Source organism: Leuciscus leuciscus (assembly GCF_965113295.1).
Source record: "Leuciscus leuciscus genome assembly, chromosome: 3".
Lineage (NCBI taxonomy): Eukaryota > Metazoa > Chordata > Actinopteri > Cypriniformes > Leuciscidae > Leuciscus > Leuciscus leuciscus.
Window position 1 is genome coordinate 15283134 of NC_138727.1, and position 15421 is coordinate 15298554.

The window sequence follows — 15421 nt, forward strand, 5'->3', positions numbered from 1 at the left end:
CAAGAGCGAACAACAACGATCCAATCAGTTTCTGATGGACAAAATCAAGTCCCGTCCTAAATTTGTATTTGTTTGAGAAGCCATTTTACTTAGATATACCACAATAGGGAAGAAAAGACTATCATAAAGTCTTGTCATTTGTATTAAATTAATATGTTTCTATTGCTCAGATATTTACATAGCCTTTATGTTTTTTTTCTGAAGGTTCGGGGGTTCAGGTCCACAAATTAAATGACTATTAATGTTTGCTTAATGTCAAAAAAATTATACATATTGCACATCAATACACACGTGCATGCACCACACGTCACCCCTGAAATCACTGTTTTGTACATTCTTTTTACCTTAATCTTAGGAGACCGAGGCTGTGAACGTGGGGAGAGAGGAGAAATAGATGTAGAGGATGGGGGGATGGATGGTGAGGGCTTAGTGGAGACTACAGGTACAGAGGAGGGAGGATGTGAGGAAAGGAGTGTGGGAGAACTGGGAGGAGAAGGTGGAATTTCAGGAGATGGGATGTGGTCTGAAGAAGATGGAGGAGGAGAAGGAGTGGAGGGTGGCGAGGCTGGAATAGTTGGCAGAAGAGGCTGGCAGGAGGAATAAAGAGGTGGATGGAAAGAAGGAACAGGAGATGAAGGAGGAGATGGCGGGATTGGCGAGAAATGAGGAGAGGAGGGAGGAGAAGGAGAGTGGGAGGAGGAGATATTTGAGAAAATGGAAGTGGAAGTAGGAGAGGATAGCTGAGGAACAACAGAAGAAAGAAGGGGTTGTGGAAATGAGGGAGGAAGAGAAGGAGGTGAAATGTATTGATAATTAGAAGGCAAAGAAGAGGCAAAAGAAGGAGAAATACTGAGAGTCGCTGAAGGGGGAGGAGGAAGAGGGATTGGGGAGTTTGGAGGAGACAGAGGAGGAGTGGAGAGAGAGGGAGGGAGAGGAGAGTCTGAAGGGGAAGAAACAACTGAGGTTTGGAGGATAGAGGAGGAATAGGGCACCAAAGGAAGAGGTGAAGAAATAGAACATTGATAAGGTTTGGAAGAAAAAGGTGGATAACAGTGAACAGCAGATACAGATGATTCAATGTGTGGAGGAGAAAAGCTAGTGGAGGACAGAGTAAGGGAGGAATTAGGGGTGGGGGAGGAAGATAAGGGGAGAGATGGAGTGATGGAGGAGTCAGCCTGGCAAAGAGAAGGACAAAGCTGAAACTACTGAAGTGAACTACTTTTTACAACTGTAAGCCTGACTGTCAAAATTTCACACAAAACTAGTGTGACAAAGACTATTTAAAGGGGCCATATCATGGAAAACAGGACTTTCCTTGATCTTTTGAAATATAATTAAAGTAGACTATACATTTCTATTCAGAAATCTTGCCATGTAACCTTCAATGTTTACTTATCTACACCTATTCAGTATCCAGAAGTTTAGCACGTCCAGTTATGGCAAAGTAATAAGGATAACGCAGAATGTTTTTTTTAACTGATGAACGATACATTTTTTTACTGTCAATCAGAATCCACTTATGTTTGAGCATTTAAAGTGGCAGACAACAATAACTACAGCGCACACTTATAATATAACAGAAAGTTATCGTCTGCGGGTGTGTGGATGCTAGTTAACGTTATAGTTATCTTTATAGTTGTGGTTCTTGGTGTGAAGAGGCTATTAAGGTTCAAATGCAACACTGAAAAACACTTTACATATGGTCTTCTGAGAATTTTTTTACAAACATGTTGGATATGGCCCCTTAAATTTAGTCAAAGAACATGCAAATAATAAGATTTGTTTTTCAGAATTGACAAAAAAATACCATTAAACTTAAAGTTTAAGAGTTTTTTACTCTCGACACACAACCAGACTATCATGCTTCTGTCACACTGCATGTTGCACCTCTTTTTTTGAAACAGCCTCCAAGGCTGATCTGCTGATTGTTTCATCATCCTCTTCCTGTATGTACAACTCCGGAAGCTCCTCCCATTTTAGTGCAGCTACTGGTCCGTAAAACTCTGTTTTCTCATTCAAAATGACTGACAGCAGCTCCTCAGCCTTTTTCTCACAGATATCATGATGTTGATCAAGTTTATTTTCTGATTTGTCGCTTGAACTGATGGACATTGGCCTATCAGGTAATACATCTTGAATAGCTATGTTTTTCGATCGATTGGCCAATCTGCATTTAAGTTCATTATGGAGTTGATTTTTTAGAAACGTCGACATAAGCTCACCATATGGATCAGGTTCGCTTATTGGCCTAGATGGGTCATAGTTTTGTTTCAAGCTGTGCTCCTTTACATACATATCTTCTAAGAGCTTTTTGCCATCATGCTCCTTTCGTTTAGTTTTTAACAGCTGTTGATTATAGTCTGTGATCCATTTCATGGGTAAACTGAAAGTTTCTTTTACATCTATGTCTGTTGGTTTATCTCTGTAGAGAAGTTCATGGGAAACATTTGAGGACTCTGAAGGGATTGGTCCATGGCTGAAAAAAGGGGAGGAAAGGTTTTGTGGTGGGGTATCCCTTTGCACAAGTGAAGCAGGGGATTGGAGGCCTATGTATTGTAGGTGGCTGGGTAAAGGAGGAGGGGTGGGTGGCACAGGACTGCCACAGGAAGTGGTGGACACACCCAATGTGAGGGACAGCCATTCGCTAGTGACCGTTTGAAGGTGTGTCCTAGTGGCAGAATCAAGCCACAGGAAATGGGAGTCTGTATCGTGCTTGAGCAAGGAAGAAAGAAATCATAAAGACTGGTTTATGAACTTATTGGCTTAAATAAGGTCAGACTTTGTGGGTGTGATGGTCCAAAACTGGTCCAGGACTTACCTTCTGTGCCCTATGTGTGTGTGTGTCTCCTTGGTGACTGGGGCTCTTGGAAGGAGAGCCCTTGATCACATCAACATAGGACATAGGGAAAATGCCCTGTTTGTTTGAGCCAGGAATCTTTCCCTCGTACCAATTCTGATCCACCTTCCTTAGGAGGATCACTCGCTCCCCCTACAACAGCAAAAATGCATGCTTAAAATGAAGGCTAGGGTGAGTTAGTAAGTGCATATTGTAGAGCTTGAGAGATGGTAGGGTGTGTTATAGGTGTTTACACTTGCCTTTCTAAGAGAAAGCTCTACGTTAGTGTCAGCATTGAAGTTGTATCGTGCTATGGCCTCTCCCATATCTCGAACCTGAGCTGGAGGAGGAGGCCTGACAGGCTGCCTCCGCTCTGGAGATGCCACCTTCTGAAGGAGAGAATAAAAGATAGAAAGCAAGAGAGAATATGATTAAGTGTGTGTCAGGGTTTAGTTTAACTCAATAGGTTATATAGACACTGACCTCAACATAAGAGATGGGGAAAATCCCAATCCGACCTCTGTTTTCCCCCTCATACCAGTTACTGTCGATCTGTCTGATGATGTTGACTGCATCACCTTTCTTAAAGGAAAGTTCCCTGTAAATGCACACACATGTGCAGGCAAAATATGCATTACTTACATAGTAAGGATAATATATTTATACCTATTTATTTATTCATATTTGACACTGAATCTACAGTACCTTCTGTATCAGTCAGTTAAATCTCTACTTACCGGTACTGATACAACAAATAACAAAAACCTTTCTGTGGTGCACAATGACAAATACCCCTGGGTAATCACAGGCAGGTGCATAGGACATACATATTTAGTAAAATTATATATATATATATATATAAAAACTCTGTTATTTGCAAGCTGTGTGGTACTTATCTTTTTTGTTAAACAATGTATTTTGGTGATATGCAAATGTCAGGCTGAAATTCATGGGCCTTGAAATTCTCTAATGGTTTTATTAGCATGGATTTTCATGCAAGCTGACACTTTCATGCAATGACTGACAGCTCAGAGCTCAACTGCAATGCAGAGACCAATTTTACTTTAGTATGCAGAAGCCAGAGGAAAAAAAAATTCCACATAACAAAATGCAAAACAAAAGAAAGAACAAGTTTTAAATGGTTGGAGTAAAATTAAATGAATTTTCACAAAAAAGCTGGCACAGCCAATTTTGCAGATTCAAATTCAATGAGATGCTTATAGTCTCAGAGTTTTATATATATACTCACTTGGCAGACTGAGCTTTAAAATCATAAATAGCCCTGGCAGACTGTTTCTGATGGAGGAGAGAAGACAATATAAGATAGGTCATCTGCTTAGAGGAGACCTACGAGGCAAGCAAAAAGACCATCAGCTATCCAACATATGCACGCCTAAACCATATTTTCTGAGACCTTAACCAAAATAAAGGTTACAAGATAATGGGATTTATGGCAAAGCACAATAAGGAATCAGGATTTGCTCTGATTGGTTCCCATCACCATACATTTACTCTTTAACCAATTATGTTTTCCCTGCAGGTTTCAAATCATGGTTCTAATTAAATTAAAACTAGTTCATGTAAAAATAGAAATGAGGGATGGCAACATTTCTACCTCTCTTTCTGGAGTGGGTCTTCTGCTTTGTGGTGTGAGACGTCCTGTATCAGAGCCCTGATCTGTGGAAGCACAGAGAAAAGGTCAACAGAAAGAAAACACACTTGTGTAGTGTCCATGGTGGCACCACATGCCTTCTAGTGCTGTCAAAAGGAAAATGAGACAATTAAGAAATGTACAAATATTTATTTCACATTTGGGGTCAAACAAAAAGTAAGGGATGATCTGGAACAGCACAATATGACATAAAAACTTAACTTAGAAAGTGCATAAAATAGGAAACAAAAAAGCGGCTTAACAACAGTATTCCATACATCAGCAAATAAAAACAAAACAATGACGGGCAAGGGCACAAAATCAAATCATAAAATTAAGCTCAGTAAACACACCATGCATAAACTAGCCAGACATGAATTGCACCATGAACTGCTAATACTTCTTTTCCACTTGTATCATTGCACATAAACAGTATGAACTGCGGGGATGAGACAGGCTTAAAGAGAAACAACACTGTTAAATTCTCCATGCATTCATAATTGGAGTTTTTGTGTTAGCATTAAAGCTAACTATTAACAAATGTACTAAACAAGTACAAAATGTTGACTATTGTCTAATCAAATATGTTTTAGAATGAGAATGTCCCTCCTCCTAAAAGTAAACCACTGGCAACCGAGTTACCTAATACATTCACGTCAGACACTAGGTGCCATGCTGAAGAAGCATGCTGATTATATAGAAAAGAAGTGAAAGCGTTTGCATGTTTTCGGTTGGTAACATCTGAGGTATAGTAATGACGTGAGGATTCTGCAATAATCATACGGAAGGATAAAAAAAGATAAAGATAAAGAACTAGCTGCACCTGAGTAGCAGTGCACATTAGCATTAACATTATGCTGGTTGTTGTTGGAGGCGTCTGCATGGTGTTGCTGCTGGTAGGAGGCACATTGGTGGGCTCCATGGTAAGGCTGGTGGACGTGGGGTGAGGAGGGGGAGCCGGACCCTCTTTGAGCCCGCAAGGAGGAGCTACGCTTGGGCACGTCTGGTAGCAACTCTTCCAGTAACCGCCGTAATATGCTATCATCTGGCATCCTTGCTGGTCCTTGCCCCTTTTCCGCTCTTATGTGGTCATAAATGTCTTGCAAAGCAGCATCTAAAGCCTCATAAATCGCAGTTTTGGATTTCGGCCGTCCGCTTCTGCAATGTCGTCGTTGGGTCGGCGGGGAGCCTCGTTTCCGGCGGAAAGGCACAGGGCTGACCAAGAAGGCCAGTTTGGAAAGGCCTGACTCACTGGGTGACTGTTGGGCTTGTGGAGATGTAACAGCAGGGTGGGATTCTTGCCGAGCCCTTTCTTGTTGTCGCTCATGTTTTAGCATGGTGGTGAAACGTGTATAGGATGCCGGACAACGACCCTTACAGGAGCTGATGAGGTGGCGGTGTTGGTAACCTTGACTCTGACCCACACTCTGGTGCATGTGATGGTGGCGGTGGTGATGGTGTCCATGGTGATGGTGTCCATGATGGTGATGTTGCCCAGAACTGTAGAAGCTCTCCGATGAGGTGAGCGAGCAATGATCCAGGTCGCTCTCGCTACACAGTGAAGACCCTTCTATGTGGATGTCGCTCATTTCGGAGGCACAGGCGTCCTGTTCACTGTCCGAATAGTCTTGATGCTGCCTCTGGTTCTTCCCATGAATTGGCACCAGGCTATTGCTTTCTGGTCCCAGTCTTGGCTGTCCCTCAGGGGGACTTCGAGACCTTACTGGAGGATCTTCCTCCTCCAAAAGTGATTCAACAGAAAAGCGTCGTTTTGGACAGCTGCTGGCCCTCGAGGACCCTGGTGTGGTGGTACCCGAAGGGGCATTTTCGTCACCAAGGTCTGGCATGGACTTTGATTTCTGGATCAGCTGTTCATATTCCGATATACGGTTTGGGACCATGTGTTGTGGCACCTCATGACCAAAAGGTGCCCAACCGTGGAGGTTGTGCCTCTGTTGTTGCTGTAGTCGTTCCAACTCGAGGATTCGTGCACGTACAGACCGAATCACCTCTGACGGCAACAGTTGCTCACGGTCTATGTGGTGCATCTTCTTGTAGAGCTGAAGGAAACCTGGAGCATCATGTGCCATCTTACGCCGGTGATGTCGGCGCCCCCTGGGAGATGAGGTAAGACTTTTTACTTGAGGCTTCTGTGGAGCGTCTTCATCGAGCAACGAACCAGCACTTTCCGAGCGAGTGGTAGTCACAGAAGTGGATGCGCTCCCGTCATTACTAGCACCATGTCCATCAGACAACAAGTCATCACAGCTGCGTGATTTGAGCCGTGGTGATGTAGGTGTCATGGCAGATTCATCATCAACGCTACTCCAAGTCTCTGCAGTTTCATGTCGGCCTGTCTGCCAACCGTTCTTGAAGCAGATGGAGCGCTTGGAGCCACGCCAGGTTGGTGTGGAGATAGTGAGGGAGTCTGAGGAGAGATGAGAGGAAGGATGCTCCATACCTGGAGAGCTCATACAGGAGGAGAGTGACTCACTAGCGTCTCCAGCTGTGAATTAAAATAACATCCAATGCAGCATGACAAAGAGGAGACAGGAAAGCTGGTTAGTTAGCTCAGCAGACAGAGATTGATAAAGCGAGAGAAAACAGGTGTAAGTGAGAAAGTGTCAGTATAGTTGTATGAGAAAGTGGACAACATGCAGTCTCACGTAATTATGATCTTCTACAAAGATTCAAAAATTTTACAGACTAGGTCTATCTAACCACAAAGGTGACCATCTAATGACAGAACAAGAGAAAGGAGTATTTTCGGTATTTTACATAAATCAAACAAAAAATACATTAGGAATTTGCTTATAAATTATTCAACCAAGAAATTTTTATAGTACAAATCCATCAAACAATTATTTTGCTGGATTTGTTTTTGCAATAATTTAATATCCCATGAAGGCCCGAGTATAATTCATTTCAGCGTTCCGCTCTCTCTCGTGCACAGTCGAGAGCACGAGCCTTTCAAAGTAGACTCCTTTGACCGTATGTGTGGAAAGACACAATGGCGCGTGCGCACTATCTAGTGGACTTTGTTTTCAAATGCTCAAGTCACTTGCATATGTGCTGTTGTACACGCACTGTTCGCACGGTCACACAAATTAGGACGATGTGCGCAGACATCCGCAGACCCTCCTGATGATGACAATTACGTCACACGGACAGCGGACTGTCGCAGAGACGGTTGAAGTATACTTTGGGCGTAAGGCATTGATGCATGATCAGCAAGATTCGATCAGTCTAACACCTTCTATTCGCATGTGTAGTTGTGTGAGTGTGTCGGAAATTACCTTTGGCTCTGGATGGTGAGGAGGGGGAGGAACGTATGGTGGGCTTCTTCAATGTCTGTGCTTTATGGGAATCCAGAGGGCGGGAAGATACTTGACTGGCATTCTGCTCACTTCCTGTGTTGGCTTGAGTGACAGATGGTTCTGACTTTCGCCTTTTCCTGTAGTCACTTGCAGAACTGAAATTCAAAGATCAAAACTTGTTACATATTATATATATATGTAACAAAATTACAGAGAAATAATTTATTCTTATGCCTAAAAAATTCATAATCAAGGGAATAACTGTGTAATTTTAATGATTCTGTAAAAACAGTGCATAAACCAAACGAATAAACTGTTTATGCTATTTTGAAAAATGTAAACACCACCCAGAATTAGTCAGCAAGTGGACAACATACTCTAGTACAAATATTGACGATGACAGTCTGACTACAGGGTTTTCTATGCATTAAACAGTTCTAAAAAAGGGTTCTCATATCATGTACAAGTACATAGATGCCATATGAACAACAGCATGTGTTATGATCTGAGAGCAGTAGGAGGTATAAAGAACGCTTAATACTCCAATGCACACACCATTATTGTATGTCGCATTCATATATACTGTACACACTAAGTGACTCAAATAAAGAGTGGCAGAGCTTTTAAAACATGATGAACAAATAGAATTAGCCAGAGGATGCTCAGTTTCTATCCTCCAATGGATATCCAATAAGCATCTCTCTGTGAAATGAAAGAACCTGAGTGAGAAAATAAGATATATGAAAGAAAGGAGAGCTTACCTTGAAGGCCCATCAGGCTGTTCGGAAGGCGAGAGATAGAGGGATGACTGAAAGAGAGCAGACAATAAAAGGGAAGAGTGAGATCCATGGGAACAAAGAAGTGTAACGCACCCGTCCTGTGCCTCGCTCACAACCTTCCCCCCGCATGCGCAAAGAAAACGAAGACTGACAAGGGTTCCACATCTCTCTATCCCACCTTGAAGGACTGTGAAAATGAACTGTGACCTCCTGTAAGAATAAAAAAGGGGACAGGGCCCCACAGAAACCAGAGCCCAACAAAAGCCAGCAAACAAAGCAGTACAGATCCAGAGAGGCTGCACGTGGCACAAGGTCACAAGAAGCCCAGTCTATTATGTTATCCAAGATCGCCACGCCTCCTTTCCTTTGACACAGCCTGGGGTGAATTACAACAAATCTGAGCACAATACAGCAGTCTCTGCTGTTCATTCTGGCGTATCCATGCGACTTGGATCAGAGAAAAGTAAGGAAAGCAATTAATAACAGCTTTTTTAATACACTAATGCTGATCCAAAGCCAGATAGGAAAATAAATAAAAAGCCAAACCAAAGGCACATTGTGCATTTCAGTATTACTTGTGAGCATGTGACTCTTCTCAAACAACATATTTTGAAAGAAAGAAAAAAAAAAAGAAAGAAAGAAAAACCTTACAACATAAACATTCTCTCATGCACATGAACACATTCATTCATCGGAGGAAATTCTAAGAAGACCCTGCACATTTCCAAAGAAATTATGGGGATAGGTCACCTAAAAAATTTACTCACCCTCATGTTGGTCTAAACCTGTGATTTACTTTATTCTGTGGAATATAAATTAAGATACTTTGAGAACTATTGTACAATGGCAGTCAATCATCAGCAAAACTGTTTGGTTACCAACATTTTTCAAAAAATCTTCTTTTTGGGTGAACTATCCCTTTAAGACTAAAATCTTAAAACTGGGGGAAGAGGAAGTCAACCTGACAGCAAGTAACTAAATAATACAAAAGGACATTCTAATAAAAAAAGTTATGAAAAAGCATTTTAAACCACAAAATGCATATGTGAGTGTTACATTTTCTGCATATTTTCTCACATTTTTCAGTAGTGTTTTCATCTGAGAATGCCTCAATTAAAGTGACCTTTATCATGTTAACTAATTATTTCACATTTAATTTTACATTTGTTTTATTTGTATAGTTTACATAAGAATTCACATATGTGGGTCAAACTGATTTTCATTTGCCATCTGGAAAATAAATGATGGGGCAGGAGGAAAAGTGAGAGGAAATGAGAAAGATGAAGATATAGATAATAGATTACAAAGCGAAAAGCAGAACAGCAAACTGTAGGACGAGCAAAGAAACAAGCAAAGGAAGGATGGATGGATGGATGGACAGGAGGGTAGATTTACCTGTGCCACAGCATGTGTGGAGTAGTCAGGATTATAATCCAACCTCTTTTTAGGAGGCTGAATACCCCGCCACCCGAACGAACGAACAGCACATAGGTGAAGAGGTGAAGATGAGGTGGAGAAGCAGGTGCATCATGGGAAAAAGACACATGTGGAGAGAGTGAGAACGTTAGGACATGGAGAAACAGAGATCACACAAAACACGTAAACAAACAAAGGGTGAATATTAGTGTTTTTCTTTCGAAAATCGACTACAGTGCCCAAGCATGCTTCACCTACAGTACCTTACACACACTGCCGATTGTGTGTACATATAATACACGCAACGATGAAACTACAAAAGGCTTCACACATATTTTGCTTGTTTACACATGGTGGCAGCAAACTCAACCAGTAAACAAGCCAGAAAGTGTGTTCTAGAAGCTGGAGGAACTGCGCATATCTCATTTATGAACATACAGTGGCCTCCGAAATATATGTACACTTGAGCCACACATTACAAATGTTTATGCATTTCATTGCATTAGATACAATATAATAATGATAATACCTAAAGACATTATTTTTGTAATGGCATTTGCAACTAGTGGATGTGCACTAACATTATACTTAAAAAAAAGTTACATCCTAGTAGTATAGTGCATGCTCAAGTATATTACAGAATGCCAGGTTTTGAGTGTTTGAATACTTTTTACAATTTTGTACAGTTTATCTATTTTTTTTAGCATTTAGAACTTCTTGATGTGATATTGTTCAGCTTGAAAAGTGCAAAGTTTATAAGTGGATTAAGTGTCCAAATCCTTTTTAGAGCCACTGTATTATCCACCATCTGTTCATCTTTCACATAAAAAGAGTTAGACATGTCAAGAGGGTTTTCTGCACAGGTTCTGCAGCTATAAGAGCTGTAAGCTGTATAATAAGAGCAGGTGTGTGATACAGCAAACAGAGCCAAAGCAAAAACACAGTGTTTCACACTAAAAGTTAAAAGTGATTAAAAACGAATCAAATTCCTCTTAAAACAACACTGTATCCCATAAATAGAGCTCAAGTACAACAATGTTGCTCTTTCGGTGAGTGTTTTGAGAACAGAGCGTGATAATTTACTTGTCTTGGGACACTGGCCTTGTGGTTTAACATCAGACATATGATGTCTGACAAGCTGCCTCTAGCATGTTATTGTGCTAATTGTTATTGTGGTGATGTTAAATGCCATTTTACTGTTTTCAGTGTGCAAACACAGAATCCTTGGTCAAATAAGTGTTTTTAAAGCCACAAGTAAGAACTTTAACTACAACACACACACATACACACAGACGCTTGTCATGATACAACAGCATTTGTGCCGGATTAAAGCCTACAGCATGCCAACCTGCCGTACCCTCATTCAACTTACCGGCCGTCCAAACTCCAACTCGGAAAAGAATTTAAACCAAGGCTCGTTCTCTAAATCTATGTCATCTGGGTTTAAATCAAACGTCTGGAGCAAGAAGCAACGTGGAAGAATAGAGGTAAACAGAGAGGAAAACAATGAGAGGAAAATAGAGATGCAATCAGCGTTAGGACCAAAATATGCTGCAAGGCATGGTGGGTAAAGAACAGAAGAGGATGATGTTCTGGGTCATCAACACATTTTCTTTCACACACAAAATATGCAACATCAAATCATAACAATACTTAGGATGTAAAGGTATAGTCCACCACAAAAAAAAGAAAATGCTGTCATCATTTACTCACCCTCATGTCATTCCAAACCTGTGTGACTTACTTTCCTCTGTGCAACACTAAATAAAATGAATGTTGATAACCAAACAGTTTTGGTTCCCATCGACTTCCACTGTATGGACAAAAAAACAACGGAAGTCAATGGGAACAGAAAGTGTTTTGTTGTCAACATTCCACAAAAGAAAGTAAGTCATTTGGAACGACATTAGGGTGAGTAAATGATGACAGACTTTTCATTATCGGTTGGAATTGTGCCTCTCAATTCTGTCCAGAAGGGGGAGACATCATGCTTTTTCCTCTCTTCTCTCTCTCTAAAGTCTTTTTCTCTCATCCCCGAGCTATGTCAGAACATGCTGAGAAAGCTGCCCACTCATTTTGCCACCTGGGACATCTCCCACTGCCACATCCACAGCATTTGTGCTGAGGGCAGTGCTGTGATTCAACCTCCTGACATTTATATCCCATTGTTCCCTGTGAACTGAGCCACTGGCTACAACTGCGCCGCTTTGTCTGACACCCTTCCAGCTCTTTACATCTGCAATGCAAAATAAAAGTTCAACTGCTCTCAAAGGAAGCATAGGGGAAAATCCTCAACTGAGCCATTTTGTCTGTGCCTTTTTTCTTTTCTTTTTTTACACAAATACAGTAGAAAGAAAGAGACATTATTAAGGGAAGAATGGGATTAGGACATGCTGTATTGCTGGCAAAATTCAAAGCTGCATCGTTCGCATGAATACCATGACTTAATGTTAACCACAGCATGCTCCAATTGATTGTTTTTATTGCAAACTACCAATATTTGACCTACTACATGAACTAATACACAAAGCAAAAGAAAGCTTGCTATAGCACCACATTGCTCTTGATAAGCAAACTCATTGCTGATGGTCCAATATCTGGTCAAATAATCCATGAAAACCCAGCCTTAACACATGTCCAATCATCTGGCTGGAAAACTGCAGTTCGACATTGTACTAAACAGTCAGGCCTGTGAGCGACAACTTTATAAAGGTGAATTCAAGCACAAACAATGAAAAAACCAATGAAATTGAGATTTTCAAAAATTTTTGCTTTGTGATTTATTTTTCATTATGTTTTTAAAAGAAGTCTTTCATGCTCACCAAGGCTGCATTTATAAAAAAAAAATTAAAGGAAAAGTGAACTGAAAACTAAATTGTCCCAAATGATTAGTTCACTAAGTTATACTAAAAATCTAAATATTAATTTAATTTATTTCAAACAACATGTTGTAGAAAAATGTTTAGGATGATAAATTTACACACTTAACAATTTTATTTTTTTTTACAAAAAAAGCACTATAAAAGTATCGTAAAAGTGGTCCATATGATGTGTGCACTATATTTCAGTCTGAGGTTATGATAACTTTGAGGAACAGACCACAAATGTTTCCGTTATTCCGTTATTGTGAAAATCCACATAAAAACCTGGTGGGACGCATCTTTAAATGTCATATTTGAATGTGCGTGTTTGTGTTCCACAGAAAAAAGAAAGTCATACAGGTCTAGAATGACATGGTGAGTAAATAATGACAAAATATTAATCTTCTTTAAAACTTTCTACAGTTTATGGGACACAAATTTGGCTTTACGCAGACTAAAAAAGATTTTCAAACGGCAAGTCTCTGCTGACAGAGCAATTTAATCCAGGACAAGGCCTAATCCGTGTAGGAGACTGACCCTGTATATTTGATTTTGTGATTAAATAGACTGGAACAGCACTGAATTACTCTAAAATGAAGGAGAATCCAAGAACAGAATTTCCTTTAGACCTTTGAAACCATGAGTCCATGTTATGGGGATTTTTAAGCCAGTTTAAATTAAATGAATGAACAACAATGACTCTATGATCACTCACAGGCCTTTCTTGCTCGAGGATGGAGGATTTTCCAGGCTCATACTCAAAGATGCTCCGTGGTTCCGCCCGGTATTTACGCGTGTCCACTTTACGATCTGGAGGACCCCACTCATTTCTGCAGATAACAATGACAATAGGAACCAATCAGAGTGGTCAGGCACCTTTGAAACGGAGCTCATTGCATGAGTTTGGGTGTCTTACGGGTCGTGTGAAAACTCTCTCTCTCTGTCCATGTCCCGCGAGCGGAGCTGAAGGAGTGAGGGCATGGGAGGGGGTGGCGGGGGCACAGGTGACTGTGAGAGCTCCCGCTGGGTGGCACCGTCCGGCGTGTCTGAGGCATTTCTAGAGAGAGGCCGGTACGTGTGTGTTCGAGGGGGTGGGTGTGCATGGACAGGAGGGTAGTTGTCTAAGAAAGAGGCACGAATATCACAGTAATATGACAGATCAACAAAACAAATGTATAGTGGCTACATTAGAGCAAAACATAAAACATATGAACGTACACTACTATTCAAAAGTTAGATTTTTTTATGTTTTTAAAAGAAGTCTCTTATGCCAACGCAAGTTACATGATCAAAAATACAGTAAAAACAGTAGTATTATGAAATATGACTACAATTCAAAATACCTGTTTTCTATTTTTATATATTTCAAAATGTCATTTATTCCTGTGATGGTAAAGCTGAATTTTCAGCAGCTATTACTCCAGTCTCCACTCACATGATCCTGAAGAAATCATTTTAATATTATGATTCGATGCTCAAGAAACATTACTTATTATCAATGTTGAAAAAAGGTTTTTTTTTTTGTGGAAACTACAATTAAAAAAAATTCAGGATTCTTTGATGAATTGAAAGTTCAAAAGAAATGTGTTTATTTAAAAAATATTTTGCAACATTTGAAACGTTGCAAATGTTGGACTTTTATCACACTATTACACATTGTTAGATTTTAAGACAAGATAGAAGATGGAAGTTTACATCAGCTCTTCAGATTTCAGATCTTACCATTGTTTATGACAGTATATGTTGCATTATATGTGTCTGCATAGTCATCGTCTGTTAAAACAGAATTACACAGTTAAGCAAAAAAAGCAAAAAAAAGTCTAAAAATACAGTATGTGTTTGTCAGTTTAAATGAATACTCCAGGATATGTTATATTACCCTCCCACTCACTCCCACATCATACACACCTGCTTTATGAACCATGTGAATCTGTTTGAACATGGTCTTGTACCAGTCCTTGGGTCTGTCCACAGTCTAAACAGAAGCACACACATACACACAGAAACGAGCAGCCTTGTCAGTTTGCTGGTTGAGCGCACAAAAAGCTAACAGCATTTGTCATTACCTGACAACCAACAAAATTACCAAAGCACAGAGAGAGAAACAGACAGGGAGTATCATAGTAACCTGCCAGCAAAGAGCCAGGAATGTTCTCTTCTGCTCACAAACACACACATTCACAGACAGTCTGAACTGCTGAGAGCTCAAAAGCATTCCTCTAACCACAATAAGAGGATCAAATGTCAAAACAACTCGGACACAAATCAAGAAAAATGCCCTCAAAACAGATCATTAACAGCTAATCGTTGTTTTAAAACTGATCAGTGACAGTCAACAGATGTCATACTGTTTAAACTGGACAATTCTGATTTCTTATGGAATATTGCAGTATTTGTTATAAATGATTTAACTGTGCACGTCTTTCTTTTTTTCTTTCTTTCTTTGAAATTCTTGTGCCTTCATAATCTTTAATCAAAATAACTTCTCTCTCTTGCAGCAAGATCTCTTCTCTTCTCTGATGATGTGTTTAATGGCATGGTAGGGGCAACCTACTCACATA

The 15421-nt window shown here is 40.3% G+C and overlaps 1 protein-coding gene across 16 annotated transcripts in view; it reads right to left on the reverse strand.

Annotated features, from left to right (window-relative positions):
• Window positions 1–15421, reverse strand: part of sorbs2a (sorbin and SH3 domain containing 2a) — a 69219-nt gene that overhangs the window by 5504 nt on the left and 48294 nt on the right. For 10 of the 16 annotated variants that reach the window (XM_082164407.1, XM_082164398.1, XM_082164402.1 and 7 more), the window contains 15 exons: window positions 14769–14835; window positions 14583–14633; window positions 13777–13981; window positions 13576–13690; window positions 11372–11455; window positions 9979–10035; window positions 8566–8612; window positions 7784–7959; window positions 4452–4513; window positions 4086–4183; window positions 3320–3434; window positions 3097–3225; window positions 2819–2989; window positions 1888–2712; window positions 345–1175 (listed from right to left, as the gene is read on the reverse strand). In XM_082164407.1, the coding sequence (XP_082020533.1) occupies window positions 345–1175; window positions 1888–2712; window positions 2819–2989; window positions 3097–3225; window positions 3320–3434; window positions 4086–4183; window positions 4452–4513; window positions 7784–7959; window positions 8566–8612; window positions 9979–10035; window positions 11372–11455; window positions 13576–13690; window positions 13777–13981; window positions 14583–14633; window positions 14769–14835 (3033 nt within the window). Of the gene's footprint in view, window positions 1–344; window positions 1176–1887; window positions 2713–2818; window positions 2990–3096; window positions 3226–3319; window positions 3435–4085; window positions 4184–4451; window positions 4514–5310; window positions 6994–7783; window positions 7960–8565; window positions 8613–9978; window positions 10036–11371; window positions 11456–13575; window positions 13691–13776; window positions 13982–14582; window positions 14634–14768; window positions 14836–15421 lie in introns of all 16 variants that reach the window. The other 6 variants (XM_082164399.1, XM_082164401.1, XM_082164408.1 and 3 more) reach the window with 5 other exon arrangements.